The sequence below is a fragment of the Conger conger genome, chromosome 13 (assembly GCF_963514075.1).
Source record: "Conger conger chromosome 13, fConCon1.1, whole genome shotgun sequence".
Taxonomy (NCBI): domain Eukaryota; kingdom Metazoa; phylum Chordata; class Actinopteri; order Anguilliformes; family Congridae; genus Conger; species Conger conger.
This window is the reverse complement of record NC_083772.1, coordinates 23,108,422-23,124,332: the sequence shown is the minus strand read 5'-3', so window position 1 is coordinate 23,124,332 and position 15,911 is coordinate 23,108,422. Positions and strand designations below refer to the sequence as shown.

Genomic DNA, 15,911 nt, shown 5'->3' with positions numbered 1-15,911 from the left:
CTGAACAATTCATCATACTTACTATGAAGTCATTTACTTTTTGGTTTTGAACAGATTTCAAGGACCTGTACATTATTTTGTAAGTTGGGGGAGGATTGTGAAAATTGTTGAGTATATGAATATAGAATTTCGCAACCTATTCTTGATTTTTCTTTTTCATTTTGATGATAAATGATGTCTTTAATAGTAAAAACATATCTGCCGTTCAGAATACCAAAAAATATATGTCGCCACTTTATTCCAGAATTTGGGTACTTTCACACAGGCAAAAAGCTATTGTCTGCGATTGATTCAAACACCATTATGTCAGATAAAAAAAATACAATTTAATTAAGTACAGTTTTTTTTATATAGTATCGTAAACACAGCCTTCACTTTATAACATGTACTTTCTTGTTGCAAATTCGAAAGATTCTCCTGCGGATCTGGTTCATTTTCAGTCCGTAGATGAGGGGGTTTAGGATCGGGGGAACGACGAGGTACTCCAGCGACATGAAATTGCGGAGAGCCAGTAGACGGGTGGTGGGACCATAGCGAGCGTACATGACATCAAAAATTATTGAAACTGTGAAGTTGGTCAATGAGATTAAATGGGGCAAACAGGTCTGCATGAATTTATTCCGTCCTTCCTGCGATCGCACAGATGCTCTGACGACATTAATATAGGAAATCATTATCAACACTACCTGTGAAACGTGAAAAAAAGAAAGAATGGTCCCATATATGTTGTTGATAGTGGTATCCACACAGGATAGCTTTACCACTGCCCAGACTGTGCAATATAGCTTATCGATGTTGAATCCACAGAGAGGTAGTCTGACTAACAAGCCCATCCCAATACTTGTTTCACAGAGGGTTAACAGCCAGGTAAAAATCAGCAATTGTATCACCTTCCGAGGCGTGACGATTGAGTGGTAGTTCAGCGGCTTGCATATGGCGATATAGCGGTCATAAGCCATTACTGTTAACGTAGTAAATTCGACGAAGGAGTAGCTATATAATAAAAAAATTTGACTGAGACAAGCTATATACGAAGTAACCCTCAAGTAAGATAAAAGATCCACCAATATTTTTGGATAAAACGTACAGGCACCAATTATGTCATTTACACACAAGCCACACAGAAAAATAAACATGGGCTCATGGAGTGTTTTCTCCAAAATAATGGTCACGATCAAAGTCAGGTTCACTAGAATAGTAAAAAGGTAAACGAGAAGAGCGACGACAAAGTAAGTATGTTTGTTTGGCATCGCGCCATTCAGTCCTTGAAGAACAAAAACTATTTTCGTTGAATTCTCCATGGTAATTTTATAAACGTCTGCGAAAAAACACCAGGGAGATTGCTAGCCGTTATTGTGCCAGCTTCTCTGGTTTATCTCTTCTGCACCGCAAACACGAAAAGTACAGACGATCAGCAATAAGCAATTTGCTTGTTTGAACAAAGATTTAGAGTTCCTACATCGAAATCATTATTATCTGTTCATGGTGCTAAATAACGACAACAATTCTTCCGGTTTGACACCAGGGCCCTCATATGATCAACAACAATGAAACAATTTGCTGATGTTCACGTCAATGGGCTAAGGACGTCATCTGGATTCTAACAAGAGAAAGCAACAGGCAGAAATATTTAATGTCCATGCCCGGCACCGCATCAGGCTTTATATCGAGATTTTGTAAAGGGCCTTTGAGATTTGCCAGCTAATCACAATCCTCTAGAGTAAGTGTGCTTGAAGAAATCACACATGCAAGTGTGTACAGTATGCGCCCTGTTACAGTCTTAAGAATAAGATGAATGTATTTAAAGTGATGTGTTATTGCACCATCTGTTGCATTGTCCCAAGTTCACAATGCAACAGTCACATCATCATTTAATGATAAAATTGCATAGTCTAAATGTCACAAAATGATCCAAAAACAGCACGGTTACTTATTTTTGGAAAAGCCAAAGGGAAGGCCTAGCTTTGGAGAAACACAATATGCTTTATGAACATGCTTTATGACTTTTATTTCTTAGCAGCGCAACTTAAATCCACATTTTTGCGATGATACAAATATCAGTCTCAATACATGGAAGAGAGTCATTTCAGTTTGCATAAATTTACGTTACATTGCAGTTTGAATAAGATTTTGTCTTTGCTGCTCTGTTAGGTGTTTTCTGGGGTTTTTTTTCTTCTTTTTTTCTTCCTGTGTTTTCACAACAAGACGTATATCATACATACATGCATCACCGTGCTGTTGGTGTATTTTTTAATACCCATGCACAAAACAAAATATATGGTATTGACATCAATTCAGATAACATCCCTGCATAAATAAAATAAAAATTCCACATCAAATATTTGTGTTGCATGTGTGTGTGTGTTATAATGGGAGAGGCTCCATCAGTGTTCCTGGGAGAATTATTCCCTCTGTGACATGGTGCGGATTATTTATATTTTATCTGCATTTGACACGTTAGATCTGGGTGTGAAGTTGATCATAATCCCAGAATCCCCCCTCCCCCTTTATAGACAAGCTATACAAAACTCAGAAACATAGAATTTAAAATGCAAAAACATACACATTTATTATGTCTATTAAGCTTCATATCATGTAGGACAATGGCATATTATGTGTATATCGCGAATAATATTAGGTGAAACATTTGAAAATAACATAAAATAATATAGACACAATAGAAATGGTAAATTAAATAAAAATTAAAATCATATTATTACAAATAAGATGCATTTATGAATTATTCATTTTCTCTGAACAATTCATCATACTTACTATGAAGTCATTTACTTTTTGGTTTTGAACAGATTTCAAGGACCTGTACATTATTTTGGGGGAGGATTGTGAAAATTGTTGAGTATATGAATATAGAACTTAGCAACCTATTCTTGATTTTTCTTTTTCATTTTGGTGATAAATGATGTCTTTAATAGTAAAAACATATCTACCGTTCAGAATACCAAAAAATATATGTCGCCACTTTATTCCAGAATTTGGGTACTTTCACACAGGCAAAAAGCTATTATCTGCGACTGATTCAAACACCATTACGTCAGATAAAAAAATACAATTTAGTTCAGTACAGTTTTTTAATATAGTTTTTATCGTAAACACAGCCTTCACTTTATAACATGTACTTTCTTGTTGCAAATTCGAAAGATTCTCCTGCGGATCTGGTTCATTTTCAGTCCGTAGATGAGGGGATTTAGAATCGGTGGAACGACGAGGTATTCCAGCGACATGAAATTGCGGAGAGCCAGTAGACGGGTGGTGGGACCATAGCGAGCGTACATGACATCAAAAATGATTGAAACTGTGAAGTTGGTCAATGAGATTAAATGGGGCAAACAGGTCTGCATGAATTTATTCCTGCCTTCCTGCGATCGCACAGATGCTCTAACGATATTAATATAGGAAATAAAGATTAGTACGGATTGTGAAAAGTGAAAAACAGAGAGAATTGTCCCATATACATTGTTGATAGTGGTATCCACACACGACAATTTTATCACTGCCCAGGCTGTGCAGTAAATCTTATCAATGTTGAATCCACAGAGAGGTAGTCTGGCTACCAGGCCCACCACAACAAATGATTCACAGAAGGATAACATCCAGGTAAAAATCAGCAAGTTTATCACCTTCCGAGGCGTGATGATGGAGTGATAATTGAGCGGCTTGCATATCGCGATATACCGGTCATAAGCCATTACTGCTAACATAGTAAATTCGATGAAGGAGTAGCTGTATAAGAAAAACATCTGACTCAGACAAGCTTTATAAGAAGTAACCCTCAAGTCAGATGAAAGGTCCACCAATAGTTTAGGATAAAAGGTACAGGCACCAATTATTCCATTTACACACAAGCTACACAGAAAAACAAACATGGGCTCATGGAGCGTTTTCTCCAAAATAATGGTCACCATCAAAGTCAGGTTCACTAGAATAGTAAAAAGGTAAACGAGAAGAGCGACGGCAAAGTATGTACGTTTGTTTGACATCGCGTCATCCAGTCCTTGTAAAACAAACACTATTTTAGTTGAATTCTCCATGGCAATTTTGTAACAGGTCCAAAAAACAAACAAAACACCAGTGACGTTTCTCGCTGTTCTTGCGCCAGTTTTTCTAGTGATTATCAAATAGGTAAAGTAAAACAATATAACAGACCCTTGTTTGCTCAAGGGTTTATATACTATCCTGTCCTAAATAATCCCTGATATTACCTGTTAGCAGAGCTTGGCATTTGAATAAAACGCGAAGTAGCCTAATGTATGGTTTAAATCCTACAATAATTATTTAAATTGAACGTAAAAACGTTCTTATAAGAAAAAAAAATACTATCATAATTTCCTGATTCTCAAGCCGAAGGGCTAAAAACTCAATTTTGTTTTCAAACTGTGTAGGAGAAAGCAACACGCCTAACGATTTAATGTCCAAGTCCACTGTATCAGGCTTTATATGTGGATTGTGTGAAAGGCCTTTGAGATTTGCCAGCTAATCAGCGTCCTCTACTGTGATTACGCTTAATAATAATAATAATAATAATAATAATAATAATAATAATAATAATAATAACTAAGATCAATTTAATAATAACTAAGATCAATGTAATAATGAGAAAAAAGGGCACAAAGGCAAATATATACACACACTGATCAGCCACAACATTAAAACCACCTGCTCTCAACCACCATTTTTCTCATGATTAAAAATGCTTGAAACTATATAAGGTTGTCTATAAACTTAATATTTCATTATATGATATTGATACTTACAGGTGCATTTGAAAAAAATTGAATATCATGGAAAAGTATTTTTTCTTTAATTTAATTCAGATTAAATTCTACACAAAGTAAAAGCCTTTTTTGTTTTAATTTAATTTAATTTTGATGATTACAGTTTACAGTTCATGAAATCCTAAAATCCAGTATCTCAAAATATTAGAACATTACATAAGACCAATCAAAAAAAAGGATTCATTATACAGAAATGTCGACCTCCTGAATAGTATGTTCATTTATAATTAAATTAAATAACGGAAAAAAATCAACTTTTACATCTTTTTTTTAGATGCACCTGAATATAAACATATGACCACATGAGAATTGCATTCAAAAGAGTAATTTTAAATGGAAATCTTGTAAACTCATTGGGGGAAATCTTGTAAGCTCATTGTTTTGGTGCATGTACTGGAGTTCATGATCACATCTATCTTAACAGGTAGACCAGGACCTGTAGAATTTTTCATATTTAAAAAATATATAAGTATAAAAAAGAAAATGCATGCGATCTATAAGTTTCACCACATGTAGTACCATGTAATTCCAATGGAGGGAAGAAGGGTGAAAGTAACATAGGATTCGTTGAAGAAATATAATGAAATATTTAGTGTTTTTACAGTTTACTGTGTATGTGTGTTTGTGTGTGTGTGTGTGTGTGTGTATACAGTGGGAGCAATAATTATTTGATCCCTTGCTGATTTTGTAGGTTTGCCCACTTACAAAGAATGGAACTGTGTAGAATTTTAATCATAGGTACATTTTAACATTGAGAGACAGAATATCACAAAATAATCCACAATAACAACATCATATAAATTTTATGATTTTTTTATCGTAATTTTGCACCAAATAAGTATTTGATTAAAATCCTGCTGTGCGCGCAAGGTTCCTCTGCTGAAGAAAGCACATGTACAGGCCCGTCTGAAGTTTGCCAAAGAACACCTGGATGATCCAGAGGAGGCTTGGGAGAAGGTGATGTGGTCAGATGAGATCAAAATAGAGCTATTTGGCATCAACTCGACTCGCCGTGTTTGGAGGAAGAGAAATGCTGAGTACAACCCCAAGAACACCATCCCCACTGTGAAGCATGGAGGTGGAAACCTTATGCTTTGGGGGTGTTTCTCAGCTAAAGGGACAGGACGACTTCACCGTATCGAGGGGAGGATGAATGGGGCCATGTACCAGGAAATTTTGGGCGACAACCTCCTTCCCTCAGTGAGAGCACTGAAAATGGGTTGTGGATGGGTCTTCCAACATGACAATGACCCAAAACATACGGCAACAAAGGAGTGGCTCAAAAAGAAGCATATTAAGGTCCTGGAGTGGCCTAGCCAGTCTCCAGACCTAAATCCCATCGAAAATCTGTGGAGGGTGCTGAAGCTTCGAGTTGCCAAGCGACAGCCTCGGAACCTTAATGATTTGGAGAGGATCTGCAAAGTGGAGTGGACCAAAATCCCTCCCAAGATCTGTGCAAACCTGGTGAAAAACTACAAAAAACGTCTGACCTCTCCTATTGTTCTATGGATCAAATACTTATTTCATGTGAAAATATGATATTAAATTAATTAAATTTATATGATGTTGTTATTGTGGATTATTTTGTGATATTCTGTCTCTCAATGTTAAAATGTACCTATGATTAAAATTCTACACAGTTCTATTCTTTGTAAGTGGGCAAACCTACAAAATCAGCAAGGGATCAAATAATTATTGCTCCCACTGTATGTCACTGTTTTGCAGTGTTGAAAAGTAACAACATAATAAATATTTACTGTACGTTTTTGTACCAGTATTTTCATGGGCCATCTGTACTTTTGTTGCGTATTTGCATTTGCGAGTTTGCATTTGCGCGTTTGCATTGCAACTCTGCCTTTTGCATTGCGCGTTTGCGCGTTTGCGCGTTCGCGCGTTCGCATTTTTGCGCGTTTGCATTGCAACTCTGCCTGCTTGGCTGAAATCTCTGTTTTGCCTCCCAACACCTGGAGCTTAACCTTGGCAAGACTGCACTTCTTTACATCCCTGCCAATTCCTTTCTGGCAATCGACCTCTCGCTAACCGTCATGGAATTCGTAGTATCCCCCTCAGCCAAGAATCTTCGGGTGACCCTTGATGACAATCTTAGCTTCAGCACACACATATCTTCCACTACCAGAGCCTGCAGGTTGTACCTCCACAACTTTTTCTGGATCTGTCCACTCCTGAGGGAAAAAGCCACCCAGCTTCTGTTCCAGGTGCTCATCCTCTCTTGCCTGGATTACTGCAACTCCCTCCTGGTTGGTCTCCCGGTCTGCCAACAATCGGACTTTGCAAGTACATTGCAATGATACACCCATATACACTCAGTGAGCACTTCATTAGGCATTTATTAGACATATTGGTCTTCTGCTGCTGTAGCCTACCGACTCAGAGTTTTGACTCATTGTGTGTCCAGAGATACTCATCTGTATACCACTGGTTATTTGCCTTACTGTCACCTTCCTGCTTGCTTCGACCAGTCCAGCCCTTCCCCTCTGACCTTTCTCACTACCAACGCATTTCTGTCCGGAGAACTGCTGCTCACTGGATGTTTCTTGTTTTTCCGCAACATTCTCTACAAACTCTATAGACTGGTGTGCATGAAAATCCCAGAAGATCAGCAGTTTCTGAGATACTCAAACCACCCTGTCTGGCACCAACAATCATTCTGCAGTCAAAGTCACTGAGATCATATTTCTTCCCTATTCTGACATTTGGTCTGAAAAACAGCTGGACCTCTTGACCACATCTGCATGCTTTTATTCATTCAGTTGCTGCCACATGATTGGCTGATTAAATATTTGCATCAACAAGCTGGTGTACAGGTCTACCTAATAAAGTGATCACTGAGTGTACATGTAAATGGGGAATACTTTACTTTCAATTATTTTTGTGACATTATTTTCAGTAAAAGCAGCCATAATTACAGTGTGCTCTGCCTCAAGCTGGAGATTTTTCAGATGTGCAGTATAACTTCATACAGTACTGAACACAAAACACAAACATGGTTCTGTTCTGATTTATTGCAGTGTCGAAGAAAAAAAAAAAAGTTTGGACAGGAACGTAAACACACTATTGACTTTAGAGCATATATTTTCTGCTTGCAAATTCTAAAGATTTCCCGGCTGATCTGGTTCATATATATATATATGAATGGACTGCACTGTATATTTCCTATATATATATATATAGTGGGAGCAATAATTATTTGATCCCTTGCTGATTTTGTAGGTTTGCCCACTTACAAAGAACGGAACTGTGTAGAATTTTAATCATAGGTACATTTTAACATTGAGAGACAGAATATCACAAAATAATCCACAATAACAACATCATATGAATTTAATATCATATTTTCACATGAAATTAGTATTTGATCCATAGAACAATAGGACTTAATACTTGGTGGAGAAACCTTTGTTGGCAAGCACAGAGGTCAGACGTTTTTTTGTAGTTTTTCACCAGGTTTGCACAGATGTTGGGAGGGATTTTGGTCCACTCCACTTTGCAGATCCTCTCCAAATCATTAAGGTTCCGAGGCTGTCGCTTGGCAACTCGAAGCTTCAGCTCCCTCCACAGATTTTCGATGGGATTTAGGTCCGGAGACTGGTTAGGCCACGCCAGGACCTTAATATGCTTCTTTTTGAGTCACTCCTTTATTGCCTTGGCCATATGTTTTGGGTCATTGTCATGTTGGAAGACCCACTGAGGGAAGGAGGTTGTCGCCCAAAATTTCCTGGTACATGGTCCCATTCATCCTCCCCTCGATACGGTGAAGTCGTCCTGTCCCCTTAGCTGAGAAACACCCCCAAAGCATAAGGTTTCCATCTCCATGCTTCACAGTGGGGATGGTGTTCTTGGGGTTGTACTCAGCATTTCTCTTCCTCCAAACACGGCGAGTCGAGTTGATGCCAAACAGCTCTATTTTGGTCTCATCAGACCACATCACCTTCTCCCAAGCCTCCTCTGGATCATCCAGGTGTTCTTTGGCAAACTTCAGACGGGCCTGTACATGTGCCTTCTTCAGCAGAGGAACCTTGCGCGCGCAGCAGGATTTTAATCCTTCACGGTGTAGTGTGTTACTGATGGTTCTCTTTGTGACTGTGGTCCCAACTGCCTTCAGGTCATTAACAAGCTCCTCCTGTGTAGTACTGGGCTGATCCCTGACCTTTTTCATGATCATTGATATCCCACAAGGAGAGATCTTGGGTGGAGCCCCAGACCGAGGGAGATTGGCGGTGACTTTGTGTTTCTTCCATTTTCTAATAATTGCTCCAACAGTTGTTAACTTCTCACCTAGCTGCTTGCTTATTTTCTTGTAGCTCATCCCAGCCTTGTGCAGGTCTACAATTTTGTCCCTGATGTCCTTAGACAGCTCCTTTGTCTTGGACATGGTGGAAACAATGCAATCTGATTGATTGTGTGGACAGGTGTCGTTTATACAGCTACATAACGATATAACGAGTTGACACAGGTGTTTTGGGTAATGAGTTGAGATTAGGAGTGCTTCTTAATGGAAAACTAACTGGTCTGTGGGAGCCAGAATTATTGCTGATTGGTAGGGGATCAAATACTTATTTCATGCAAAAATACGATAATAAATTTATAAAATTTATATGATGTTGTTATTGTGGATTATTTTGTTATATTCTGTCTCTCAATGTTAAAATGGAGTGTGCAGACTGTCAGCTTTTATTTGAGGGTATTTACATCCATATTCAGGTGATCCATGTTGGAATTGCATTCCTTTTCATACACAGTCCCCCCATTTTGGAGGACAAAAAGTAATTGGACAGTTGGCTTCTCAGCTGTTTCTGATTAGTCAGGTGTATTCAATTGCTTCCTTATTGCAGGTATAAAGTGGTTATAATACTAAGATAAAATAAAATAAATAAAAATTCAGATCACATCCCCCCATACCATACATTACCACTGTGGTGTGTGCATACTTTGCTGTAGTTTCTCTCACTAAATTAAACTAAATTAAATTGTGTGGTTTCAGCTGTTAATTTAAAAAGTGAACCAATGATTTGTCCTGTGGATTATTATTTATCTGCATGGGAAAAAAAAAATTGTGGGACGAGTGTGAAGTTGGTTGTTTTTTTAATTGTTTTGAATAAAAAAATTTTTTTGTTGAAAAGTATCAATTATTTATTGTCTATAAAGCTGTAGACGCATAGGATCATTGAAAGAGGGCACATTATGTGTGTACATCATGACGAACATGAAACATTTGAAAAAAATATGAAATAAAATAGGCACAATAGAAATTATCATTAAAATTTAAATAGCACTTCAGTATCTGCATTAATGCTATTGGATGTATTTTTTATGTTACTTTTTAATGAGTCTTATAAATGAGGAAACATACAATCAATTTTAAGGCAAATTTGTGTATTTTGATGCAAAACAGACCCAACACAGTCAATATAACTTTCAAAGAATTGCTGAGTTGTTAAATGTTTTACAGTTCAAACGTATTTCACATCCAAGTACACGGAAGTGTGCGTCTAAGCAATTATTTATGACTGATAATTCAAACACCAACATATCCGTTACCAATGTAAAATGTAATCAAGTAATTTTTTTCAAATATAGCTTTTCAGTTTGGACAGGAACGTAAACACAATATTCACTTTAGAGCATGCACTCTGCTTGCAAATTCTAAAGATTTTCCGGCGGATCTGGTTCATTTTCAGGCCGTAGATGAGGGGATTTAGAATCGGTGGAACGACGAGGTACTCCAGCGACATGAAATTGCGGAGAGCCAGTAGACGGGTGGTGGGACCATAGCGAGCGTACATGACATCAAAAATGATTGAAACTGTGAAGTTGGTCAATGAGATTAAATGGGGCAAACAGGTCTGCATGAATTTATTCCGTCCTTCCTGCGATCGCACAGATGCTCTGACGATATTAATATAGGAAATAAAGATTAGTACGGATTGTGAAAAGTGAAAAACAGAGAGAATTGTCCCATATACGTTGTTGATAGTGGTATCCACACACGACAATTTTATCACTGCCCAGGCTGCGCAGTAAATCTTATCAATGTTGAATCCACAGAGAGGTAGTCTGGCTACCAGGCCCACCACAACAAATGATTCACAGAAGGATAACATCCAGGTAAAAATCAGCAAGTTTATCACCTTCCGAGGCGTGATGATGGAGTGATAACTGAGCGGCTTGCATATCGCGATATACCGGTCATAAGCCATTACTGCTAACATAGTAAATTCGACGAAGGAGTAGCTGCATAAGAAAAACATCTGACTCAGACAAGCTTTATAAGAAGTAACTCTCAAGTCAGATGAAAGGTCCACCAATAGTTTAGGATAAAAGGTACAGGCACCAATTATTCCATTTACACACAAGCTACACAGAAAAATAAACATGGGCTCATGGAGCGTTTTCTCCAAAATAATGGTCACCATCAAAGTCAGGTTCACTAGAATAGTAAAAAGGTAAACGAGAAGAGCGACGGCAAAGTATGTACGTTTGTTTGACATCGCGCCATTCAGTCCTTGTAAAACAAACACTATTTTAGTTGAATTCTCCATGGCAATTTTGTAACAGGTCCAAAAAACAAACAAAACACCAGTGACGTTTCTCGCTGTTCTTGCGCCAGTTTTTCTAGTGATTATCAAATAGGTCAAGTAAAACAATATAACAGACGCTTGTTTGCTCAAGGGTTTATATACTATCCTGTTCTAAATAATCCCTGATATTACCTGTTTTGAATAAAACGCGAAGTAGCCTACTGTATGGTTTAAATCCAACAATAATTATTTAAATTGAACGTAAAAACGTTCTTATAAGAAAAAAAAAATACTATTACAATTTCCTGATTCGCAAGCCGAAGGGCTAAAAACTCAATTTTGCTTTCAAACTGTGTAGGAGAAAGCAACACGCCTAACGATTTAATGTCCAAGTCCACTGTATCAGGCTTTATATGTGGATTGTGTGAAAGGCCTTTGAGATTTGCCAGCTAATCAGCGTCCTCTACTGTGATTATACTTAATAATAATAATAATAATAATAATAATAATAATAATAATAATAATAATAATAATAATAACTAAGATCAATTTAATAATGAGAAAAAAAGGGTACAAAGGCAAGTATATATACAGTGGTGTGAAAAAGTGTTTGCCCCCTTCCTGATTTCTTATTTTTTTGCATGTTTGTCACACTTAAATGTTTCAGATCATCAAAGAAATTTAAATATTAGTCAAAGACAACACAAGTAAACACAAAATGCAGTTTTTATATGAAGGTTTTTATTATTACGGGAGAAAAAAAATCCAAACCTACATGGCCCTGTGTGAAAAAGTGATTCCCTCCCCTGTTAAAACATAACTTAACTGTGGTTTATCAAACCTGAGTTCAATTTCTCTAGCCACACCCAGGCCTGATTACTGCCATACCTGTTCTCAATCAAGAAATCACTTAAATAGGACCTGCCTGACAAAGTGAAGTAGACCAAATGATCCTCAAAAGCTAGACATCATGCTGAGATCTAAAGAAATGCAGGAACAAATGAGAAAGAAAGTAATTGAGATCTATCAGTCTGGAAAAGCTTTGGGACTCCAGCGAACCACAGTGAGAGCCATTATCCACAAATGGCGAAAACATGGAACGACTCATCCAAGAGGTCACAAAAGACCCCACAACAACATCCAAAGAACTGCAGGCCTCACTTGCCTCAGTTAAGGTCAGTGTTCATGACTCCACCATAAGAAAGAGACTGGGCAAAAATGGCCTGCATGGCAGAGTTCCAAGACGAAAACCACTGCTGAGCAAAAAGGACATTAAGGCTTGTCTCAATTTTGCCAGAAAATATCTTTATGATCCCCAAGACTTTTGGGAAAATACTCTGTGACGAGACAAAAGTTGAACTTTTTGGAAGGTGTGTGTCCCATTACATCTGGCGTAAAAGTAACACCGCAGTTCAGAAAAAGAACATCATACCAACAGTAAAATATGGTGGTGGTAGTGTGATGGTCTGGGGCTGTTTTGCTGCTTCAGGACCTGGAAGACTTGCTGTGATAAATGGAACCATGAATTCTGCTGTCTACCAAAAAATCCTGAAGGAGAATGTCCGGCCATCTGTTCGTGACCTCAAGCTGAAACGAACTTGGGTTCTGCAGCAGGACAATGATCCAAAACACACCAGCAAGTCCACCTCTGAATGGCTGAAGAAAAACAAAATGAAGACTTTGGAGTGTCCTAGTCAAAGTCCTGACCTGAATCCTATTGAGATGCTGTGGCATGACCTTAAAAAGGTGGTTCATGCTCGAAAACCCTCCAATGTGGCTGAATTACAACAATTCTGCAAAAATTCCTCCACAGTGCTGTAAGAGACTCATTGCAAGTTATCGCAAATGCTTGATTGCAGTTGTTGCTGCTAAGGGTGGCCCAACCAGTTATTAGGTTTAGGGGGCAATCACTTTTTCACACAGGGTCATGTAGGTTTGGATTTTCTTTCTCCCTTAATAATAAAAACCTTCATTTAAAAACTGCATTTTGTGTTTACTTGTGTTGTCTTTGACTAATATTTAAATTTGTTTGATCTGAAACATTTAAGTGTGACAAACATGCAAAAATATAAGAAATCAGGAAGGGGGCAAACACTTTTTCACACCACTGTGTGTGTATATATATATATATATATACACACACACACTGATCAGCCACAACATTAAAACCACCTGTTCTCAACCACCATTTTTCTCACGATTAAAAATGTTAATGTTAAGGTTGTCTATACACTTAATATTTCATTATATTTTATTGTTACTTACAGGTGCATCTGAAAAAAATGGAATATCATGGAAAAGTATTTTTTCTTTAATTCAAATGTAATTCTAGATTTTACACAAAGTGAAAGCCTTTTTTGTTTTAATTTTGATGATTACGGTTTACAGCTCATGAACTTCTAAAATCCAGTATCTCAAAATATTAGAATATTACATAAGACCAATCAAAAAAAGGATTTATAATACAGAAATGTTGACCTTCTGAAAAGTATGTTCATTTATAATTAAATTAAATTACTGAAAAAAAATCAACTTTTCCATCTTTTTTTTTTTAGATGCACCTCAATATAAACATATAACCACATGAGAATTGCATTCAAAAGAGTAATTTTAAATGGAAATGGAAATCTTGTAAACTCATTGGGGGAAATCTTGTAAGCTCATTGTTTTGTTGCATGTACTGGTGTTCATGATCACATCTATCTTAACAGGTAGACCAGGACCTGTAGAATTTTTCATATTTAAAAAAACCCCCATGGGATCTATAAGTTTCACCACATGTAGTACCATGTAATTCCAATGGAGGGAAGAAGGGTGAAAGTAACATAGGATGCGTTGAAGAAATATAATGAAATATTTAGTGTTTTTACAGTTTACTGTGTGTTTGTGTGTGTGCGTGTGTGTGTGTATTTATATATATATATTTATTTATTGTACTGTGCAAAGGTTTTAGGCAGGTGTGAAAAAAATTTGTAGAATAAGAATTCTTTCAAAAATAGAAATTGTAAAAGTTTATTTTTTATCAATGAACCGAAGAAGTGATTGAACTGAAGAAAAACCTAAATCAAATCAATATTTGGTGTTACCACCCTTTGCATTCAAAACAGCATCAATTATTCTATGTATACTTGCACACAGTTTTGTTCCAGGTAGGTTGTTCCAAACATCTTGGAGAACTAGCCACAGTTCTTCTGTGGATTTAGGCAGCCTCAAATACTTCTCTCTCTTCATGTAACCCAGACAGACTTGATGATGTTCAGATCAGGGCTCTGTGGGGGCCATACCATCACTTCCAGGACTCCTTGTTCTTCTTTACACTGAAGATAGTTCTTAATAACATTGGCTGTATGTTTGGGGTTGTTGTCCTGCTGCAGAATACATTTGGGGCCAATCAGATGCCTCTCTGATGGTATCGCATGATGGATAAGTATCTGCCTGTTCTCAGCACTGAGGAGACCATTAATTCTGACCAAATCACCAACCCCCTTTGCAGAAATGCAGCCCCAAACTTGCATGGAACCTCTACCATGCTTCACTGTTGCCTGCAGACCGTACCACTCTCCAGCCATTCGGCGAACAGTTAAACTGCCTTCTGTTACAGCCAGATTTTGACTTTGTTTTCATGCATAGTTGATTCTTCTGACCTCTCTGCACAGTAGATGGGTGTACCTGGGTCCCACTGGTTTCTGCCAATTCCGAGCTGATGGCACTGCTGGACATCTTCTGATTGCGAAGGGAAGTAAGCATGATGTGTCTTTCATCTGCTGCACTAAGTTTCCTTGACCAACCACTGAGTCTACGGTCCTCAAGGTTGCCAGTTTCTTTGTGCTTCTTAAACAGAGCTTGGACAGCACATCTGGAAACCCCTGTCTGCCTTGAAATGTCTGCCTGGGAGAGACCTTGCTGATGCAGTATAACCACCTTGAGTCTTGTTGCTGTGCTCAGTCTTGCCATGGTGTATGACTTCACTGTCTTCAGCAACCTCACCTTGGAAGCAGAGTTTGGCTGTTCCTCACCCAGTACACAGCTGTTTCTGTTTCACTTAATGATTGTCTTTCAACCTACATCATGAATTGATGATCATTAGCTCTTGTTTGGTATAATTGGTTAATCACACACCTATATGCCGACAAAATCCCTGACTTTGTGCAAGTGTACCTAGAAGAATTGATGCTGGTTTGAAGGCTGGTCACACCAAATATTGATTTGATTTAGATGTTTCTCCCGTTCACTGAAAAGCAGTTTCTATTTTTGAAAGCATTCTTACTTTACAGCATTTTTTCACATCTGCTGAAAACTTTTGCACAGTTCTGTGTGTATATACAGTGGGAGCAATAATGATTTGATCCCTTGCTGATTTTGTAGTTTTGCCCACTTACAAAGAATGGAACTGTGTAGAATTTTAATCATAGGTACATTTTAACATTGAGAGACAGAATATCAAAAAATAATCCACAATAACAACATCATATAAATTTAATATCATATTTTCACATGAAATAAGGTCAGACGTTTGTTGTAGTTTTTCACCAGGTTTGCACAGATCTTGGGAGGGATTTTGGTCCACTCCTCTTTGCAG

At 37.6% G+C, this 15,911-nt stretch overlaps 3 protein-coding genes across 3 annotated transcripts; all 3 read right to left on the bottom strand.

The window, feature by feature from the left end:
* Window positions 1-371: 371 nt before the first annotated feature.
* Window positions 372-1,301, bottom strand: LOC133107249 (olfactory receptor 1-like). Its single transcript, XM_061216209.1, has one exon. The coding sequence runs from the start codon at window positions 1,299-1,301 to the stop codon at window positions 372-374; it is 930 nt and encodes a 309-aa protein (XP_061072193.1).
* A 1,818-nt stretch (window positions 1,302-3,119) lies between these two features.
* On the bottom strand, window positions 3,120-4,049 carry LOC133107270 (olfactory receptor 8I2-like). Its single transcript, XM_061216239.1, has one exon. It carries the CDS (start codon window positions 4,047-4,049, stop codon window positions 3,120-3,122), a length of 930 nt encoding a protein of 309 aa, XP_061072223.1.
* A 6,332-nt stretch (window positions 4,050-10,381) lies between these two features.
* On the bottom strand, window positions 10,382-11,353 carry LOC133107451 (olfactory receptor 8I2-like). Its single transcript, XM_061216437.1, has one exon. It carries the CDS (start codon window positions 11,351-11,353, stop codon window positions 10,382-10,384), a length of 972 nt encoding a protein of 323 aa, XP_061072421.1.
* Between the last annotated feature and the right edge of the window lie 4,558 nt (window positions 11,354-15,911).